At 34.4% G+C, this 23,209-nt stretch overlaps 1 protein-coding gene across 7 annotated transcripts in view; it reads right to left on the bottom strand.

Annotated features, from left to right (window-relative positions):
• obe (activating signal cointegrator 1 complex subunit obelus) overlaps positions 1 to 23,209 on the bottom strand; it is a 241,105-nt gene that overhangs the window by 153,491 nt on the left and 64,405 nt on the right. For all 7 annotated transcript variants that reach the window (XR_013032327.1, XR_013032326.1, XM_076517566.1 and 4 more), the window contains exons 9-11: positions 16,035 to 16,235; positions 11,219 to 11,359; positions 3,080 to 3,244 (exon numbers count right to left, since the gene is read on the bottom strand). Coding sequence is in view for 5 of the 7 variants with exons in the window: in XM_076517566.1 (XP_076373681.1) it covers positions 3,080 to 3,244; positions 11,219 to 11,359; positions 16,035 to 16,235 (507 nt within the window). In the remaining 2 variants the exon portion in view is untranslated. The remainder of the gene's footprint in view (positions 1 to 3,079; positions 3,245 to 11,218; positions 11,360 to 16,034; positions 16,236 to 23,209) is intronic.

The following is a 23,209-nucleotide window of genomic DNA, read 5'->3' as shown; positions in this document are numbered from 1 at the left end:
CTAACAGATGTGGAAGCCACAACAGTTAACATAGTGGTTCCAGTTGGCACTGGTAGGGATTGTGGTCTTCTCTACCACAATGAGCACACTTCAAAGAACCATAACATGATTCATTTGTACATCCAAACCCTTGGCACTGTAAAAACTGGAGAAAATTAGAAATGTATGGTCATACCTTACAGTTCAGATATCCTGAACTTAAATAGCATAAGAAAAAAAGCCAATGGCCTTTAAAAAACTAAAAACATATCTAATGTGAACAGAGTAACTACCGCCAATGACACTGTTCAGCATCAGGAACTAACCTGTAAACAAAATACGTCTAAAATAGTGCCATTGTCGACAGTTGTAATGATGAGATGACAGTAAAATGTGGACTATTGTGACCTGAGTGTCACACATACCCCACAATGGTGCAGTCTCAGGAGAAACAAAATGATGAGTTAAAAAACTGACCAATACATAGTCTAGTTAGGACAAATTCTTCTTTCCGATCCTTTTCACATTGCTCATTCCAAGTAGACTGTCAACTGGTGCAGAGACAAACCTTGAATACGGGACCATAGTCCATGTATGAAACACTCACAGCAGTGATAGCACCAGAGCAAACAGACTTAACTGCAGTGTCAGCAAGATTGTTCTTGTAAATACCAATGTGGCCTTGTATCCAGAAGAACTAGATAGACGATGGAAAGAAATGAAATAACTGGTTTTAAATATCGGCAAGAACAGGGTGAGAACTAACATGAAGCGATTCCAGGGCCAGTAGAGAGATAAGCAAGTTGGTATAAATAGTACAATTTGAATACTGCTTAGCTCCTATGTGATACAGGGAAGAAGAAATGGTGTAGAGTTAGGCAGTGAACACAGAAACTGTAAAGGGGATTCTGTGCGCAACCACCAAACCACAACAAACCATGGCAAGGCCCACAGAGTCACCTGATTTCAAACCATCTGTATAAATGGAAATGGAAGGGTGGTTTAAAAAATATTCAGCAAATAAAAGAAAGATGGTACTTCTAATTGAGAGTATCAGCTTTTCTCAGACAACTCAAAGTAAGGTCACACTTAAGAATGGTAATAATAAGCCAATGGATACAGCAATGTCAACTAAGGACAGACCCAATTCATCAAACTGCGCTTTGAAACAAAGGCCAAAAGGAATAATGACAGATCATCTGTTTTGAAAAATCATGGCCAACTGAGGAAGGAAAAAACAACCCCAGGTGGGATGCTATGGTAAGGATCGGAAGTTTTAAAGAATACAGTAAAGACAGTTACAAACAGTGGAGGAGTAGAGAAGGTTTATGAGACTTTGTGTACAAATTCTGAATTCGGGAAGTGTAGAAAGACCTTGATAATAAACAGGGTCCAGCACCTTCAAGGCCAATGTCCAGTTCTGATCAAATGAGAGCAAAATATATCTTTAGCACTGACACGAAATGTGGAAATCATTGACATAGGGAGTTATCCCCGTGATAGCATTAATCTTTATAATGAAAGTGTGACACTCAGAGCACAGCCCTGAGTGACTTCAAGTTCCTGTAGGAAAGAACTGGAAAGTGTTGAACCCACATGAACCTGGAATCACATGTCCATTAAAAAATTAATAAAGTGTAGATCTAGCAAAATGTCATACCCAAAGGTCAAAGAATACTGACATAAGATGATGTCACTTGAGAAAGGCTTCTCTGATGACGTTTCAAGTCAAATCAGGAGGCCCATGGTGGAGTGCCATCACCAGAACCAACACTGGGTATGCAAGAGGAATTTGTTTGATTCAGAGAACCAAACAAAACAAGCATTAACCAACCTCTCTTACGTCTCACAGATACAGCTCAAATAAATTGGACAATAGTTTGAAGGAATCTTGGGATCCTTCCCTGGTTTAGAGAAAGGTAAGACTATAGCCTGGTGCCATGCATCAGGAAAAACATACTCCTTGCTATATCTGGTTAAAAACAACCAGAAGAATAGAAAGAGAAGCAGGAGAAAGATGATTTATCATTCTAAGAGTGTATGTCAGGTCCAATCAATATATTGCCAGACCAATGAAGAGCCAGCTTTAGTTCTGCCAGTGTAAAGGGGCAATTATAGTCATACAGATGATCAGATTAAAAGGAAAGAGGCAATTGCACTGCCCAAGTCTTGATGGCTAAGAAGGTGGAGGATGAAGCAAAAGTGATAGATGCACAAGAAAAGCTTTCACCGAGAGTATCTTAAACATCAAAATGAGGACACTGGTTGGCATCATAATTCAATATTTGAGAATGGAGATACGCCTCACTGCAGAAACCAGTGAGGATCACTGACTCGGGGATGTTCTTCAAATACCTCTCAACAATAACTGCTCGTGATGAATTCAAAATAGCATGGGAAGCAACCTTGATGGGTATATCCCAAAAGGCCTACGAATGTTGAAAGAGTTTACTGTGTTCAAGAGTGGACGTTTCCACCAATATGTCACTAGAACAAAGCTTTTTGATTGACTTAGGAGAGCCAGCAAGTTCCTCTAGTCCCTTCTTAATAAAAAAGAGGGAGACTTTTGCTCTAAAGATTAATCTGAAAGAGAATGTAGTATCAGAAAAATAGGTACAGGTGTTGATTTGGTTAAAGATTGCTGTTCAGAAACATGTTTTTTTCACTACTTTATTTTGATTTTTATAGGGAGGATCAATAATAAAGGAAGAATACTTTGGTGCACACTGACACAACTCACCATGGAACACTACAAGAGAACACACTACAATGCCAAACAAGGTAACTGCAGCAATACCAGGGTTTCGTAAAAACTATACCCAAACATCAGCATTAGACACAATATCCACTGGGAGATTCCATCACCATATCCAGGAATTCACCTTCAAGAGCAGTACGAACAAATTAGGAAGTATTTAAATGGAGGAATTTCTTAAGGATTTGCCATTATGTTATTTTGACTAATATAATTACAACAACTTTATTTTTTGCTGTCAAACATGATGTCACAATTTCAAGGATTAAATATAGTGACAAGACTAGTATTACATAACTAGTATCAGATTAGTAAGAAGACTTTCTCAAATATCTTCCAGTGTACCTGTCTGAGTGTTCTGGCAATCAATGCTTCTAAAACAGGGCCTCTATCACTATGAAGAAGATGAACTTCATCAATAATTAGCAATTTAACTAGCTTAACAAGGGCGACGTCTCCAGTTGACTTTCGTGTCACTACATCCCACTTCTCAGGAGTTGTAACCAGCATCTACAGGATCAAAAGTTATGTTACAAAAATACCAATTTATTTCTCAAATATGTGAAAGTAATAGTTTAAAAGTTTATTTGACCATTTAAACCTCACTGCTCAACATTTTATCAGGCCTAACCTTGCATTAATAAAAATTAGTAACTCATAAATATCACAGACTCTGAATAAAATGTTAAAGATTTGTTTAAGGTTAAAATAGAGATAGAAAAATACTGTCTATTTGTATTAGTTAAGATGCTTTAGGTGACTTTCTATTACATCATTTCTTCAAAAACAATTAACCTAGCACAAGATGTCATTGGGTGTAATGTGTATAATTAATTAATTACATCCAAATGAAACTAAATAAATAAACAGAATCATGAGGAAGAACTGCATTAAAAACAGCAAATCCCAACCTCTGATTAATTATATTATAACCATAATTTTTTAAGCCATAAACAAAACAAATTAACATGAAACAAAATACAAAGCATATTTTTAAAAAGGATCCTAGGGTACAAGCTACAACATGGGATTATAAAACTATCCTTGGTTTGGAGGTAACTGCTGAAGTAGGGCCCACACTGCAGTGGGGATACACCATCTATCAGTCTTAACTTCCAATCTGATAGTATCTCATAAAAAAAATTAGAAATTAGGAGAGCAAGATGAGAATGCTCAAGCCCACAACATCCCACATCTATATCACCCTTCACTGCCTACAGAGAGTTGTGGGAAGGTGACTGCTTTCCCAAGTTAAAATAAGAAAAGCATAAAAAGATGAAAAATAAATTTTAAAAAATTCTATTAAAATTATTTACAGTTAAAAATAAAGTCATTTAAGAACTTGGCACTACTTTATGCAGATGTACACCTTAAGCTGCATATAAAAGTATGACAGTCACAGTAAACTATCACTTTACTGATAGTTCATTAGTGCCTCTACTATACTGAAGAGAGGAATGCTAGCTTCAAGAGGTAAGTTTTATCTTACTTAACCTCAAATGGTAGTACCTTATTATAATTTTTTATTTTTCATCTTTTTATGATTATTTTTTCCAGGACTGTGGATGACCAAGTTCAATATTGCCAGTAACTATTTGCATGTGTTCTACCAATTCTTACCAATCTTTTCTCATCATCTCCATTCCCTGTGCCTGTATATACACCATTTAGTGACAAATCGGTTGTATCAACCATACCAGATTCTCCCAAAAGAATGACTGTTTCATCTAGGTTTTTATTGTGGGATTTGCAACTCACTGAAACACTCAGCCACTGGCACTTTGGTCTCCAGTACCTAATCTTTTGGCATTGGCAATAGAAGCATTCAGCCAAGACTGGAGTGAATTGCACCTATATGTCTACCCAGAATCCTAGCAATAATTTTTTCAACACATGGTTATGTTCTTTTGGTAGTGCTGGATTGGCTAGCTTCACTGAGGTTTCTGCTACTGCAGTACTTTCAAGAGTGTCCACTTCTTCCTCTTCCTCTTCAGCTGTCTCTGTCAAGGCAATTGTGATTTATCAACTTATACCCCTCCATCCTGAAGCTCAGGCTCCAGGTGTTGAGATTGCATAGTCCTTCATACAGCACTGGGATAAAACTTCTAACTTGCCTTGCACAGTTCCAAGCCTGTATCATCCCACTTTGGATATTTATCAATGGAAATGTCACATATATTGTGAGGAGGTTAAAGCCATTTCATCTAGATGTACCAACAATAGTTCAAACATAGCTCTTTGATAATAGTTTCACATCTTCTGCATCTGAACTATACTGGCTAACTTCAGAGATAGAAAAGCTTTAAGTTCTCCATGCTTTCTCGCATTTCATTTACTTAACTGAGATATAAAAGTGCTGTTACATGCTCTTTCTCAACATCTGTTTCAGCCCTCACATGATACCATGCATCACCTTTCCCTTAATGTTTAGCTTTTGTTGCTGCCAGCTTTGCACATAAACAGAACATTATCATTCAACAGATGTCCTTCTTGACTAAACCCTTTTCTCTGATTCATCATGACTGCTATTTCTCACTGTTATGACCAATCAAATCTAAATAATTTATTATGTTCAATGAAATGTGTTACGTTGCCTGCTTTATCATCTTTGGAGGTGCTAGATAACTTTTTACTTATTATGATTCTTCAGTTTCCCAAGGTTTATCTCTGGTTACTTTATTTAGGTGGGTACAAAAATTGATCCATATCACTTATTCTGGACTCCATTTGGAGGTGAAGAGATCTGTCAGTTTTCTATGCTCTTTGTGACCCAGTTGAACTGCCTATTGGAGGACAATATGTTGGCTGGTATGTGGATCTTCCCTCATACTTCTATCTCACATTACTTGCATGAGATCATGCATCAGGAGGGATAAGTATTTTTCTTACTAATCATGTTACATCATTTCTTTCCAGGGTTCCTTGCCTCTTTTTCACAGTAACCCACTCTAGAGTGAGTGTTGCCCAATCATATGTGCTTTCATCAAATAAAATCAACACTAGAACCCACTAATGCAATATACTTTATGTAGAATGCAACAGGATATGGAGAAATGAGGTGTTTCATAAGAACACTTAGAGGCAAACTGTGCTCTGCTGGACCACTGCTCATAAACTATCTGAATAAGTGTAAGAGGATCTTGCCCATTCCTACCAATAATTGCATTGAATAAAACAGAGGCTGATTTGATTTTAAATTGCAGTGTTCCTCAGGACTCCCCAGCACACAACCCATTTGCTACAGGCTGGGCATAGTATGCACATGTTAAGTATTTGCACTACAACTTTTGATACAGCACATGCATTTCCACATAATTTGGTAGATTTTTTAATAAAGATTACAAGTATTTTGTAAATCACCAGATTTTTTAATGAAATATGTTTACTGAATATTTCTTTGTGAAAATATTAAGTCTGTTTTGTTACTAGTTTGAGTGCAATGTGATATCATGTTGAGATACCAAGCCTTTGCTAACATTACGTAACTTGCACTGATGCAGTCCACTTGCACTCATCTTATGTATTCAGTATTGACCGTTTTATCTGGACAAGTATTTTGTAATATACAGTAATACTTCAATTATTATACATTATATATGTATATAGATTACTACAATTTAGAAATAAATTAAGCTTATTTTTCTTAAATATAGAACAATGAATCAAGAAGTAAAGCAAAAAATTATCTCTTTTCACTATGATCTTGTTGTTGTTGCACATAGGTTGCTTAGCCTTTTAAAGTTTCACACATGGAGGATATCAAACATTTTTAAGTTTATATATATATATACACACACACACACATATATACATATATATGTGCACGCACGCAGCTGAATAACCAAAAAAAACTCATAAATAACTACACTGATACTATAGAAATCTACTATAATTTATTAAGCTTATAACTAAGATGTATTTGGACTCAAAAAATAGGGAACTTTGAGAAGACTAAAGACACACCCTACTTCACTGAAATCTTGGATCAAAAGAACGTGGTAGCCTTTCCACATATTAAAATGACTGAGAAAAGCACTCTGGGGACATTCTAAGCTGCTGCTTGGTTATTCACATGTCATATGCTGTAATAAGAGTGTGTAATGGACAGTTTTCAAAAATGGAAAGTTCGATGGGGCCACCGTGATTGATTCAGTACGTAATCTTTATCTCAGCAAAATAAAAAGTTGCAAAGTTCTTATTTTACATTACAGCTTTTGATATTAGTAATTTGAGTTCCTAATTTGTACGAAACTATAGGCTTAGTATTTTGATATCCCAAAAATCTAATCTTAACCAGAGTGGCATTCAAATATTACAGACTCACTTAAATCTATATTTGGATGTGTTCTTTTAATATTTACTTTTAAGAAATTAACTCATATATAATAATAAAGTTTGAATTATAATGTACATTTTGATTTCCAACATATTGACCTAAATTCATAAAATAGTCCCTCAGTTGAGTGCTGTTTATTCCACATCTCATGATTCTAGGAGCAAGTGGAATTTTCACTGCCCATATGATTGGAGATTGAGAACAAATGATCATAATTCCAGAATAGATGAGTTCTATTTCCTTAAGTTGAGTGTGACATGTAGGATCTTGTTATTCTGAGTTTGGGTGTTGCCTTTCAAATTTCTTCAGGTTGAGGAGAGGGTTTATCGGCTTCAGTGTTGCTTACATTCTTGTTGTAATTCCAGTGACTTTGAATATATTATTTTATAGCTATAGGTTGGGATCTACTCACAGTTTGTAGCTGCATACATACGATGGATTGAGAGTCCGAGCTACCAATGTGGTATGTATAGACCACTATAATTCCAAATCTGAACAATGGGGCCTTGACTACTTGATTGGACCTGACAAATGGTGATGATGAACAACATCAAATTCCACCTGCAGTTTATGACTTAGGATCCAGGTGAAGAGTGTACTTGTTATGCATGTAGGGCAGATCCCCCAATAAAACAATGGCCTCTCCATCTTATCAGCATGAGATTGTAGCTGTAATGTGAGAGAGTAGGTGAAGCTGACATTTTCTGAAATCTAAAATCATTTCCAATAACACTTACACTCTTCCTCTCCATTAAAAGGTGTTAGAGACTGTGGATTGGATCAGTATGGAAAAAGTGACAATATTATCTGAAGGAGGTACTTACATTCAGTATCAAGATAGATAGTGCAAACATAGGTAGAGAGTGTTACAAGATAAATATTGCCATGGGCAGTTAAGCGGGGTATAAAAGATTGGAACAAGCAAGAAAAAATCAGACCAATGCTTTAGATGAGCAAAGGTAAAGAAACCCTAGCAGTTGAGTAATAGCTGTAATGTGAGTAAAAGTATCATTTGAAACACATTTTTTATTTAAGAAAATGTAAACTTTAGTATAAAGCAGACTATAATTGACTATTATTGATAGAAGAAGGGGATTTGAATTTCCCAGCTTTGGTTTACCCACTCCTAACTGTTGTTCCACAGATATCATTAGAGGAATTATTATCTCTCAATTAAAAATACTTTAAACAGTTTGTAATTACAGTATTTCCTTTATATATAATTTATTCAAAAATGAAAAATAATGGTTATTAGAATTAATTTATTAAAATTTTTATTTAAAGTAGTTCGGTACACTGGGATGGAATCATCAATTTCAGGTAGCTATGCTTGTCTTAGCTTACCTGGTTTATACTTGAACTGTACAAATCTTTCATTTTGTTTAACCTTAAAATGGTGGTAGGGGTTTGGTTTGAGAAAGGGTTTGATACACTCTTCCTAACTTATGTGCCAGAAAACTTTGTTCCCCTTTAACCATGCTTGAGGGATTGTTTGGCTGATGTGCTGTCTTAAAGAGAAGGATAATTTACCATTTGTGGTTTTGGTGAGCAAGAACTGTGGAGAAGACCAGAGGGGTCACTAAAGCCAGTCACAGCAAACTGATTTGAGGTGAGCAGAGAGATCCAGCCATTATTCAGGTACCAAGTTTTCTGGGCCAAGAGATTGTTTACTGATTTCTTTGTTAAAAAATGAGCAATTCCGAAGTTTTGCTTATGAGATTGTTATTAGTTATATTATTGGATGAGGGTTAGAACAACAAGGCTGTGGTCTAGAGACCCCTTTCAGGAGGTGGGTGGGGACTACAGTCCAATTTCCAAAATTTAGGTGGGAGGGAGAACCAAAATGCCTGGAGAAACCCACCTTCATATGATGGATGCAGAATATTCTCTCTGTCCTGTGCTCAAGCTGTAATGGAACACATAATAATTAGTCAAGAAAACATGAGTACATGAAATTGTGTCCTTTTTCTCACTTAGATTAAGGTGTGTTTGGTCAAAGCGCTTCTAATTTTGTGTGAAGTTACAGTCAGATTATTTCTGGACCTTTGATATAGTCCATATAACAACTTGAGAACATGAAACTGTCCTTGTTTTATAATTGGTGGAATAGATTATAGGGTTAAGTGTGTTTGGTCAGAGCACTTGTGATTTTGAGTAAAGTTGCTGTCAGATTATTTCTTTTTTCTGCCTTTTTATATTTGAGTGCTAATTCCATTAATGTGATTTTTAAGGTGGAGAAATTGCTGATTTTGTATATTTATTTTTCTGGGATGTAATTTGGGATACTTAAGAATAATCATAGTTCTTTGTTTTGTTATATTTTGACTTTTTAGGTAATGTGGCAACTATATTCTATGAGCAGGTGGATAGAGGTTTGTATACAAGCAAGGTTTTGGTGAGTGTTTACCTGTTGTCATTCTAATTAACATCACTAGTTATTAAATAAAATGGTAGAGGTAAGGAGCTCTGTAGAAATTTAGGATTCTTTATTTCTACTATAAAATATTATTATTATTACTTTTAGAATTTTTGGGTTGATTTTTTTATCTATGTTAAAATTATTAAGGGTTACTACCTTTCCACAATTGCTTGCAGACATCAAGAGGCAGTTGCAGTTAAAAATATTGTGAGCTTCAGCTCTCACCTCCTAGCTATTAACTGATTCTTTTTAAATCCTGGTTTTGAATTTTGCCTAACAGATGGAATATCCCAAACACATTTGGATGCTAGTATCACAGGTATTACCCATTAAGACTAAATGATGACAACAAAGAATGAAGGCATAATTTTTAATTTCAATTATATCACAAAGTTTTTAGTTTATAGTAAGTTTGTTAGTGTCTTATAGTGTAGGTTTTAATTGTCTATGAAAAATTAATGTATTGCCTAGCATTACATATACTGATTTTTTATGGATATTTATATTTATCTGGTTATATATGCACACACCACAGTTGACCTAATCACATCTTGTGCCAAGTCAGTTTTTTTTAAAGAAATGATGTAATATAAAATCATCCAGAGTATTAAAATTAATACAAATGTATAGTATTTTTATCTCCTTATTTTAACCTTAATCTACAACCTTTTATTCATTTATGTAACATGTTCAAAAAAGTAGTAACATATCTTTCCTTTGACCAGAGGCAAAACATAATCCTAGCACTGACCAAAGGCTTTAAATTACATAACTCCACTACTTGAAATCTGAAAATTAACTGTCAATACAATTGGTCAAGAAAAATCATGAAACATAGGGTGAAACTGACTAAGGTAATTTATTACTTTCCCATGGCTTACAAATAATAGAATACAACTACATGACAACTTAACATTCTAACTAACTTCAAGATAATTGAAAGAGCCAAGAAACTTTACATTATTATGTAGCTGTGCAAGGAAGAAAGGAAATATATAGTAAATATAGTGTGGAAAAAGAAAATAATCCCAAGATTTAGATAACATAATTTTGATTTTGTCAGCTTTAAAAACATGCAGTTAGTTGAATTTTACAATTGTTGACATCACCAACTTCTTAAAAATTACCATTTACAAACTATTTGAACCTCAAATGAATAATTTGCAGTTTATATTCATCCAATGACAACTTGTATCTGCTCAGGCAGGAACCTTATCAAAAAAAAGGTTTTGGCCATCTTAATAATTCTAACTTGAGGCCAAATTCAATAGTCAGGGCTAAAGGTTTTCATTTTTTGTTATTACTCCATCCAAAACAAATGCTAATAAAACCTACATCAAAAGAAAATTTAAAATCTTAACTTTTCAGTCAGAATCTTATACTAGAGTAAATGTGTGAGAATATGTAGAAATAATTCTTCAATTTTCTAGGTAATCATTTTCCCCCTGTAATTCCCAGAAGGTATTGGTTAGAAGAGGATAAACATCATATGCATTTAACATTTTTTGCTGCAGGTTTATGGCTAAATTTATACTATTATCACTACAGATTTTATAATTAAAAATATATCTATCCTATTATTTAACCACTTTTAAAACTAATGCATAAAAATACAGAAACTAATTGAGAAAGACTAAGAGTTCTACACATTTTTACTTCATTCCAAAAAAGTAGTTATTTTTACAATAAATCTTCAAAATGAATTCCTTTTAAAGACTTTAACATATACCTGAGTCTGTAATATTTCTGTCTTAGTCAGTTGCATGTCACCTGTAAGTTCTCGTACCAAAACTCCTAGTGGTTCTAGTCTCTTGCTGAAGTTTCTCACCATCTCTGCTGCTAAGGCTTTCATTGGGGCAACATACACAACCTGCCAATAATCATTACAAAACAAAAACACTAGACAACAAAAGTGAGCCGAGCCTCATTATACTGCTTCATTACTTAAAAGTATCACATTCAGTAAATTGCAGAGCACAGTCTAAAAAATGTATTTTACTTGACAGCAATATCTTTTATAAAACAGAAAAAAAACATATTTAACTAAATCTGTTTCTGAAACAAAGAATTTTGTATTTAGTTATTTCATCTTTAAAAGATTCTTAACCATATTCTATGTATATTTGATTAATTCAAGATGTAACTTCACAAGTCAACTAAGTTTCCTTTGCTTTAATTACATCTGATAGTGTTATTCTTCGATGGTATCACAAATGTTCTCATGGGATAGTTCTTTGTAAAGTCTGATATACTATGTATAAATGGATAATGAACTTTTCCAGTGGCATTTCAAGTGATACCTCATGGAAGGTCATACCTTATTTTCAGATGGAAATTATCAGTTATCAGCAGCACAAGTGCTCTAGAAAAGTTAGCATGACCATTTCAAATATATATATAATGTTATAATTTCTCAGTTTGAGGCAGAAAGAGATTTTTTAACAGACAAGCAGCTTGGACTATCTTTCTAAAAACCTTCCAGTAATGTGCCATCATTTGTGTACAGACATACATATATACACACTGTCATGACCCTGTTCAATGGGTTGCGTAAATAAAAATGTTTCACTCAATTTTAAACTTTTGCTAATCTTTTTCATTCTGGAATATATGATTATTCTTAGAAATCAGGGCACTTGAGAATACTGTATACAGAAGGCTGGTAAATAACGTAAGTAGAATTTAAAAAGGCCAATGGCCCTTAAAAATTTAAAAACACAAGTAAAATAGACACTGTCACCATTGCCAGTTACACTGTCCAGCACCAGGAGTAAATCCATGGAAATGTGTATAAAATGGTGCTATTGTTCATAGTTGTAATGACAGTATAACAGTGAAAAGGGGCTACATGGTACATCAGACCCAGATAAAATAAAATTATGATTTAAAAAACTAACAAATGAATAGCCTTCAAAGGACAACTTCTCCTTTCAGATCCTTATGAAAACAAGACAGCCAAAACAAGAAGGTTTTATCAAGAAAAGCTTATCACAACATTGCTCATTCTAAATCGACTGCCAACTGGCACAAAGCTGTGCCTTAAATGCAGAACCGTAGTCCATATACAGGACAGGCACAACAGTGATAGCACCAGAGAAGACAGACTCGGCTACAGTGTCAGCGAGCTCATTCCTATGAATACTGACATAGCCCAGTTATCTGGATAAACTGGATAGAAACGGTAGATCAAAAAAAGGGCCAGTTGGTTTTGAATATCAAGAAAAACAAAATGAGAACAAATGTGAAGTGATTCCAGGGCTGGTAGAGAGCTGAGAGAATTTCCCCTATGATTTTGGAGCTGGTGGTGGAGGATATGCGTGTTGTGAGCTTAATTCCAGATTCTTTCCAGCTTTGAGGTCTACTCTATCAAGCATGGGCACAGGCCCATTGAAAAGCAATATGATTTCAAAAGAGTGAGATACCCATGAAAGGTATCCTAAGCCCATTTTTGATCCTTCTCTGCTATCTGGCAGGCAGGACTTCACCACAGACAAGGACACTATGGAAAACATCTATGTTTTAGGAATAGATTGAGCAGCCATCTGGACAATTCAGTCAGTCAGTGCTAACAAGCAGTCATCCACTGATGGCAGGATCAAGTTCATAGAGTGCTAGTTAACTTGGTCTAACTTCCACCAAGGCAGGCTTCAGAAATTTTTCTTCTACTGAAAGACACATGGGATGAGAAGAATGAACCAAAGTTCTGTCACCCACATTAGAACAAAAACCTTGACAGTTCTTCTGTATCAAAGTGACAATTGTTACTTAGGTGGAGAAGAATTGGGTGGAAAGAGGTCCATGTTATTTTTTTTACTAGAATGAAGTCTCTTGATCTCCTTGGATCCTGCCCTCGATAGAGTGGGCAGGTCTAGATTGGTGGGTGTAGGTTCCAGCAACAGAAGGCATGAATGAATAATTATAATCATTCTGTACCTTGGGGCATCTCTGAAGAAGAAGGACATGAGCAGAGCCCAGAAACTGGGGCTGAATGAAGTGGATCTGGGGAGCCACTGGAAATAATGATGGGAACAGATACAGGAAACTATTTTAACTAAGGAGAGCAAAATGGCTCTTAACATAGTTGGAGAACAACTCTGTCAGAGGTATGGAAAGATCTGTCTGCACTCCCACTGTAGCAGTGGAACATAGTGCAGCAGCATATGTCCAAGATGCAGTGGGGGACCAGCAACTTTTGAACCTCAGGGTAGGAAATATCGTCCACAATTTTTTTTGTTGGACCTATTTCTTCTCCATCCATTTAGGGCAGAAACAAAAGTATGAGATGTGGGTATCACTACTGTTGACACAGTGAGTTTCCAGGTTATACTTATAAGCTTTGTGATCTTTGCCACCACAATGAACACACAAAGAACCATGACAAGAATGATTTAACTACTGGCACTGGAAACATCGGAAAGGGTTGGGAATATATGGCCATTACTTACAATTCAAGTAACCTGTCTTGACAGTGACAAGTAGACGTGGCTATGCAAACATCAAAATTAGAATGTCTTTAGGCAACATTATTGTCCTTATGAGTGCACCACAAAAACACCTTGGCTGGAAAAAACAACTTGCAAATATTCCTTAAATCCCTCTCAACGATGTGATGTAGTAGCAAGTGGAGTAACCTCAATGGGTATATCCCCAATGGCCTTCAAATTTAGGAGAAGTTTGATGTGTACTAGTGTAGATGTTTCCAACAAAATGTTGCCAGAGCACGACTTTCTAACTGACTTGGGGAAATCAGGAAGCCCCTCTAATCCCTTTTGAATAAAAAAAGGAATACATCTGCCTTAAGTTCTCACACAGTGAACAAAGAATGAGATATTAAGGTATGTAATCTAGCTGTGATGGCAACTGTGCAACAGATTTGTCATGTGTGGTCATTTTCCTTTTTTTTTTTTTGTGGATTGGGGTATCCATAATAAATAGAATAAATTTCAGTACCCTATAACCCACCACACCACAATGCTAAACAAAGACACTGCAGCAATGCCAGGGCTTTGTAAGCACTATACCAGAACACTAGTATCAGACACAATGTCTGCAACATCCATTGAGAAAGACCAACACTGGTACTCAGTTGATTCTTGTCCAAAAAGACCAGCTGACTGATCCCAAGGTTGCCTGTCTACAGGAATTCAAGGCTACATTAGCATGTTGGACAATACTCTTCTCCCCTTCAAAGGTCACCATGCCTGGCAAACATGTGAGTGGATGTTCAGATCCCAGAGAGGGTGAACTAAAAGTACAAAACCTTTTCTGGGAGGTCCCCTTACCACACATAGGAATTCATCTCAAAGGAAGAGTACACCTGATTTGTTTTTATTACTCATCAGCATCTCTACCAGCTTACTTTTAAACTGAAATTCTTTTAAGCAGGATTAGAGTAAATTGATCTATGACAGAGTGAGCATGGGCAAATGCTTCAATCATTGAGGTTTGACCTCATCAGTCCAAAACTGTAATAAAATCTTAAATCTGTCAAGAGATTATAAAGTTATGAGCTAAAAGTTTACACTTGATAAAAAGAAAACTCAGAACCATTCTATGAACCACTATGCAGCTGCTAAAAACAACTATTTTTCATATCAACTATTTTATTGTGTGTCTATACAAATGCGCACATGCATGCACACACACACACTGATACCATTAATATCTGCAAATAAATATATACTACAAATGCCTTCAACAAGAGAAAATTGTTAAAACAGTCACTCATTTAAAGTAAAATAACCACAGCAAAACAATATCCTATCACTTACTAAGTGATTTCATGTACAAATAAAATTTGAAAAAAAAACTAAAACCAAAACTAGCATATATCATATTTCACATTTTAAAAACAAAAAATATAATATACAGACAATGTTTTGCTTCACTCCTTACATTGCATTTGGGCTTATTAATTAGAGATTAAATACAGATACATCATACATCTCTGACTGAAACTTTAGATGCTGGTGCACCACTTTCTAGTGGCACACTTTACACTGGAAAAGTGTGAAATATTACCTTATGAAAGTTACACCACTGATTACAGTGTATTGTTTATTATTGAAATAAGTTTTAAATAAAGTTTTACAAAATATTCTTCACTTCCTTCACCTTTCAAAGTTAAATTAAACAGATGTTTGTAATTAAAAGTCAGAGATTAAATTAACAGGTTCAAATATGACGTAAATTAATATGTACAGAGGTTAATTATAATATTCTAAAGCTAGCAATGCATAACAAGACAAGATTTATTTATCTTCAAGAAACTTTATTTTATGTACAGCATAATCTACCAGATAAAACATATTACTTTTAAAGTTATCTTTCTGTGTGATTTTCCACTTTAATTTTACAGAGAATATTCAACACAAAATAATATTATGAACTTTTTTCAGGATACTAATCATCACAATCTGTATAATGAGGTTATACATATATTAAATATATTTCACAACAACTAACTGTTATCTTTCATCAGGACAATTCACTAAATGTACTGAGCAAGTTTATAATTAATATTTAAAAAATGTACAAAAACAAACCTTAAATTTATCTTTTTTCAAGACATTTCCTTCCATATGCTGTTTAATCTGATGGAGAATAGTTAACATAGCAACATTGGTTTTCCCAGCACCAGTTGGTGCACAGATCAGAAGGTTTTCATTTGTATGATATGCAGAAGGAAAGACAACTGACTGAATGTGGTTCAAGGTTTTCATGCCTCGGAATCCTAGTTGACCAAGCTATTGATAAAGTGTATGAATAAATTTATTATGCTGTTTTGATAATTAAAATTTTTTATTCATACAAATAATTGAGTTAATAATTTTCTATAATATATGAAAAAAATATTTTTTTCCCTAAAAACCACTATCAATGTAGGTTTGTAACATAATACAAATGTTTAATAAAGCATGCACATTACCATTCATACTGGTTTTTGTTTTTGTTGTTTTTCAACTAAAAAAATCTTGTATTTAGTCATCATTTTTGGAATAAAGAGTATAAAACATTCATATTTTCCTAAAGAACAAAATACAAGGATTTTATTCATCCAAAAATTTATATCTCAATACCCAAAATTAAATTTTATTTTAAAACAGGTATGTAATTACTTTAAAAAAATTCAAAGTTTAACTCTTTAGCCACAGCCATTTGTTTCTTCACATCACAATGCTTTAAAGAATTATATTCAAAATGTATTTAAATTACACTATTTTCATGGTATAGCAAAAAAAGCATAAAACATACCTAATAATTCATATTTTAATAGTATATAAGTTTTAAGTCCTTATTTATATAAGGCAATATCAGAAACAAAATCTAGAATTTCCCCAAGTGTGGAAACTGTGACATTTGCTCTCTAGATAGCCCTCATAGCAGGATTGAGTCTGATTGTCTATATGATATGGAGTTGATCAGTGTATCTGTTATATGTAGAAAAGGCAGACCATACAAAATGCTACTATGTGATCCAACAGGTCTAAAATGGCATTCTCTTTCAGTAGTTTTAATAGGAGTCTTTGAAGTTTCTTTTTTCTTTGGTTGGTGGGATCTCTACCTAAAGGTCTATATTTGCTGGAGTCATTTAAGATGGCATAGACTTTAACAAGGTCATTTTGTTTGTTGAGAATGATTATGCCATTTTCTTTGTCCAGATTCAAAAGCATTACATTCAAAATATTTTAAATCACCTGTTGTATGTGTGTGTGTGTGTGTGTATATACATATATATACTTTATGCAATGCAATACAATAACTCTTTCAGCACAGGTTTGGGTCGTGGAACTGACCTCATAACCATTTTGTGCTTGTTATAGTATTCAAGCTATTACTTTTTAAATTAGTAGGCAAATAATCAGTAAACATTGCAAGGTTTACATATGCAAGATATCAGGCTCTTAAGATTTGTTAAACAGTGCCTTTTTTATTTTTTCATATTGCCTATCTAACATGTAAAGTAACTTTCGTTTTAAGGTTAAAAATACTTCTATGTATCAGAAAACTTTCAAATTTCACATGCAATAATCTCCAAACAGTTTTAATAACAATTTCTTAAGAAAAAAACTATATTTTAAATTACTTTCACTTACAAATCTCTATGGGCTTGATCAATATGGTCAATTTTTTAAGCACCATATAAAATTAGGAAATGAATATGACTTTTTCATTCAAGAATGACTACTGATTATGAAACAACAACATAAATATACAGACTAATAAGCTTTAATAATATTACACATGTATAAAGATTTATGATTTTTATTATATTGACCTTTCAGCTACACCTGACTAACAATACAAAAATTACAATAATGTAGCATACATTTCCTCATATTATCCTATCCAAGTATGTAAAACTGACATATGTTTACAAAGTGGCCTATCTTTCACTAGACTAATATTTGGTAAAATACAGTCACATTTCAATTATAAATTGTATATGTATACAGATTATTTACAAACACATTCTTATACTTTTTTTTTAAAACATAGAAAGTACATAAAGAAATAAAGCAAACAATTATCCCTTTTTACTTACAACCTTTGTACTCAATTGCTGCTTGTCTTAATTTGCTAAACCTTAAGAAATTTTGCATGAGGAGAATATGAAATGGAATAAATTTTTTAGGCCTTATATATATATACACACACTTACATAATAAAAAAAAAATCATAAGCCACTTCACTGATACTGCAGAATTCTATTATAATGTGACATATTTAACTTATCTGTACTTGTATATAAATAAATATAAAATCACAAACATATTAGAGGATCAATTTACCAGCATGAAATTTGTTATATTTGAAAATGTCTGAAAAAAAAATCACTGAGGGGACATTCTGAGATTTTAACTGGTTATTCAGGTGTCTGATATAAATAGAAAGAGGTGAGCAGAGGCCAGTGCATTTGATTCATTAAATACAGTGACAGCTCATCAAACACAAAAGATAAAATTTTATTTTATATTCTAGCTTGTCAATATTAATAACCTGAGTTCCTAATTCATACAAAACAGACTTTGTATTTTGGCTTCACAAGCACCTAATTTTAATTTTAACAAGTGCTGCATTCAACATACCATGTGACATACAAAAATCAATATTTGGGGTGTTTATTTAATATTTATTTTTAAATTAAAAAATTAAATAATACATATGAAAATTTGAATTATAATGTACAGTTTGATACTATACTTAAGGAAAAATTCATAAAATAGTAGCTGAATAAACATTTGAATGCAAGCCAAAAATGCAAAGACATGGCTCTTGACCAGTAACCCATCTAAAAAGGGTTTATTGTTCATAGTTGACTACAATCAGTACTACAAAACATTAATCAACTGTTCAGATGATTCAAAGAAAAGTTACATTTGGCAATAGTAATAAGCCACTATAGAAACAGTTACTCAATGAGGAGAGTAATATAATCCAATGCCAGACCTAATTCATCCAGTTGTGCCTGAATACAAAGGACAAAAGAAGGAACTTACAGAGCATGTCCTATAGACAAAGAAAGACATAATTCTAGGCAAAGTGCTATAGTAAGTATCAAAGCTTGGTAGTATACTCTAAAGAAAGCTGCTAATGGCAGAGGTGAAGAAGGTTCATGAAACTGGAGAAGTAAAGATAGCCCACATACAGAATCAAAGCCCAAAATGATTTGATTCGGTTTGTTTTGAATTTTGTGCAAAGATAAACAAGGGCTATCTGCACCAGCTGTCCCTAATTTAGCAGCACAAGACTAGAGAGAAAGCAGCTAGTCTTGACTACCCATTGCCAACTCTTGGACTACTCTTTTACCAACAAATACTGGGATTGACCATCATATAATAATGCCCTCATGGCTGAAAGGGCCAGCATATTTAGTGTGATGGGGATTCAAATTTGCCACCCTCAGATCATGAACTGAATACCTTAACCACCTGGCTATGCCAGGCCCCCAAGATGATGAATGGGATTCAGAATTTTCAAGGCTGATGGCCAAGTTACTACCTAGGAGATGAAAGAGAAAATATTAGGAATGTTCAGTGCCCTTGTACACTTGACACATAGCTGTTTTATGTGAGGAATGAAATTAAGTTTCTAATAAAAGCACCAATAATTTTACATTACAGACCATTGGAAGAACAACGTCACAAAGACAAAGCTTAGAATTGGGGTATATATCCTGCTGGTGGCAAAAATGCATGCAAATGGTTTAGTAAAAAGAAAAAGTAAATACATTTGCAAGATTCGCTTCAACAAGTAACTGAGAGCACTCTGAAGCTGCTGCTCAATAAACCTCATGTCAAACAATCAACATAATGTGTGGAAGTCAACAATATAGAGCCTATTTGTAATGGCAGGGGAAAGTTCTGTAGTGATAACATTAGTCTTGATACTGAAAAAAGTGACACAACACAGTCCTGAGAGGCTCCAAGATCCTATGTACAACAATGGAAAAGGATCAAATCCACATAACTTGGAATCACCTGTCCAATAAAAAGTTCTGAATAAAAACAGGTGAATGGCCATGCAAACTTTATAAGTAGAGATCCTGCAAAATGCTGTACCTCCAAGTAGTATCGTAAGTCTTCTCAAAGTCAAAGAATATTGAAACAAGATGTTCTCTCTCTTGAAAAAGATTTCCATGATCAAGATTTCAAGTCAAATCAGGTGGTCCACACTGAAGAGCTGTCAACAGAACCCATGCTGGATGGGCGAGAGAAAGTTCCTCAGGAAACTAAAAGAGATGGACATTAACCATCCTCTCTAAGACTTTACAAAAACAGTTAAAACAAATGGACAGTAATTAGAAGGAATCTTTGTATCCTTCCCAGGCTTAGATAGGAAGGGCAATAGCCTTGTCCCAACAATAAAAAAAAATATTCTCCTACCAGATCTGGTTAAAAACAATCAGCAAAATAGCAAGAGGAGCAGGAGAGAGATTGCGCAGCATCTGTTAGTGAACATCATTTAGGTTTGATTTATGTACTGAAAGACCAGTGAAGTACAAACTTTAGTTGAACATACAATATGGAACAACCTCTCCCATCAAAATAAGCACCACCCCTGATGTGATTCTGTCCATTAACTCCTCCGCAATGAACTTGGTACAATATGTGAGTTTGTATACATATTTACACATGTTAAGTATTTACCATACAACTTTTGATACAGTATGTGCATCTTCACAAAATTTAGCAGACTTTTAATAGAGATTATAGGTTTTTGTAGACAAAAGATAAGATTATTTAATGAAATACTTTTATTAAAGATCTGTGTGTGAAAATAGGCTGCTTGGTTACTAGCCCAAGTGTAAAATAATTTTATGTTATGATTAAATAACTATTCTTTGGCCCAAAAGTCTTAAATATTATTTGCGTACCCTCTAGAACCTCCTAAATACATTTCAAAAGTTTTATTTTTGTTTTTTTTATATTTTGTTATTTTATATACCATATGTGGGGTTTGTCAACTGATCAACCTCATAACCACCATAAAAAAAATTAGGAAAATATATAAATTATGCTTTTTTCAAGCTAGAATGACTATATATTATAACGTTCAGTCTAAATAGCTTAAGTCTCATAATATTATACATTTATTATTTATTTTATTGACCATCTAGTTGTGCCTAGCTAACATAACTTGCACTTACATAGTGCACATGCATTTACATCACTGTATCCAATAATATAAAAGTGACCCAGTCTTTGCAGTATTTTGTATTATACAGTAACATTTAAATTATATACAGTGGAGCGCCGTTAAGCCGAGGTATTTGGGGGGTCAACAGGCTTAACCGCGGCTTAAACCTTTGTGACTGAAAAGCCGAAGTCGCCAACAGCTCCGCCGAGGAGCCTCATCTAAGCCATTGAGTGATCATTATATCGGATTATCAAATTAAAAATAATACTTTAATTATTTATCACTTTTTTCACGGATTTACCGCGGATTAACTTTAATGTATGGAGAGGTGTGATTCGGTAACAATGGCGGCCTCCATAAAGCTGACATAGAGAGCAGATAAGGTAGATTAACGGTCGATTTCTATTTTAATATATTTTATTTATTTCCCAAATTAAAGCAAATCCTTTTTAAATATCCCCTTGAAGTTATAAAGCTAGGATTAAATTCGTAAGCTGCATTTTTACACATTCTTAAATTAGCGATGAGCCTCGATTATCCTCGCTCACAAGACTTGCCACAGCGGCTTAAGCAATTTCGCGGTTTACTGGTCCGCAGCTTAATGGCGCTCCACTGTATATGAATAAAGTATAGAGAAAAGTGCTGAAAGGTGATTGTACTGGTAGGTTTCAGGAATGTTTCCTGTAATGAAAGATGCATGGAATTATGGAAATCAATCAAGGCCTTAATGCCATTCATATTAAAATGGAAACCTTGACAAGTTCACTGCATAAAAATGGTCATTTTTACCTAGGTGGAGGAGAATTCTTCTGTTTATGACTATATTGTGTTTCTTTATTAGAAAGAGGCTTGTCAACTTCCATGGATCCTGCACTGGGTCAGGTTGGTAGGTCTTTGTCAGTAGACATTGGTCCAAGTAACTGAGTATCTGAACATATTTGTGTTCTGCATTTCTGGGCCAAAGAAGATGGACCTGAGCAGACACCAGAAGCCAGGACCAAAGGTAGTGGACCCAGGCAGTCACTGAGGAAAATGGAGGGGGACAAAAACAGGAGCAGACGTAAATTTGTAAACTCAATTTTCAACTGAGGTCAAAAGACTCTTCACACGATGCAAAAAAAGACTCTGACAGAGATACAGAAAACTCTGTTTGCACATCCTCTGTAGTAGTGAAATGTAGTGCAGCAGTATATGTCAGTGACAGCAACTTTCAAGCTACCAGATAAGAAATGTTGTTAACCATTTTTAATCTTTGTACCTCTTTCTTCTACATCCACTTAGAGCAAGATCTATTGTAAGAGGAGGTGGGAACCACTAAAATTAACAAAGTGATGGTCCAGTTTGCACTAATAAATGTCATGGTCTTTGCCCCCAAAACAAGTATGCATAAAAAAACCATGACAAGATACCTTCCAATCACTGAACTGATGTTTCCACTGTCAGCAGAGAAGCTTGAAAATATGTGGTCATACCTTACAGTTCAGATAACCTGCCTTGACAGTTGCCAGTAAATGTAATAATGTCAATGTCAAATTGAGAACACTGATAGGCATCATAATTCCTTATTTGTGAATGATAGTTCATTGCATTGCAGGAACCCCTTTGTTAGAAAAACCAGCAAGGATCTTTGACTTAGGGATGTTCTTCAAATCCCTCCCTATGAGAAATTCAAAGTAGCATTAAGAGTAACCTCAATGGGTATATCCCCAACAGCCTTTAAATTAAAGAAGTTCACTGCATTTTGGGAGAGTTATTTCCACAAAGATGTCTCCAGAACTTAACTTCTTAACTGACTTTGGAGAGCCACAAGCCCCTCTAATTCTTTCTGAATAAAAAAGGGAGATATTTGGCAAAGAGATTTGTCTGACAAAGAATGCAGAATGAGAAAATGGGATAAAGGTGCAGAATGAGGTAAGACTGCTGTTCAGAATCTTCAATATGTGGTCATTTACCAATTAGCTGTTTGTTTTTTTTACAATTTTATTTTTAGACATTTTAGGAAATCCATAATGAAAGGAGAAAGAATCAGTGCTCACTGATCCCATCCACCATGGAATCCAAGGAGATGCATTAGAATGTC

This window comes from Tachypleus tridentatus, chromosome 8 (assembly GCF_004210375.1).
Source record: "Tachypleus tridentatus isolate NWPU-2018 chromosome 8, ASM421037v1, whole genome shotgun sequence".
Lineage (NCBI taxonomy): Eukaryota > Metazoa > Arthropoda > Merostomata > Xiphosura > Limulidae > Tachypleus > Tachypleus tridentatus.
This window is presented reverse-complemented; position numbering and strand designations above follow the sequence as displayed.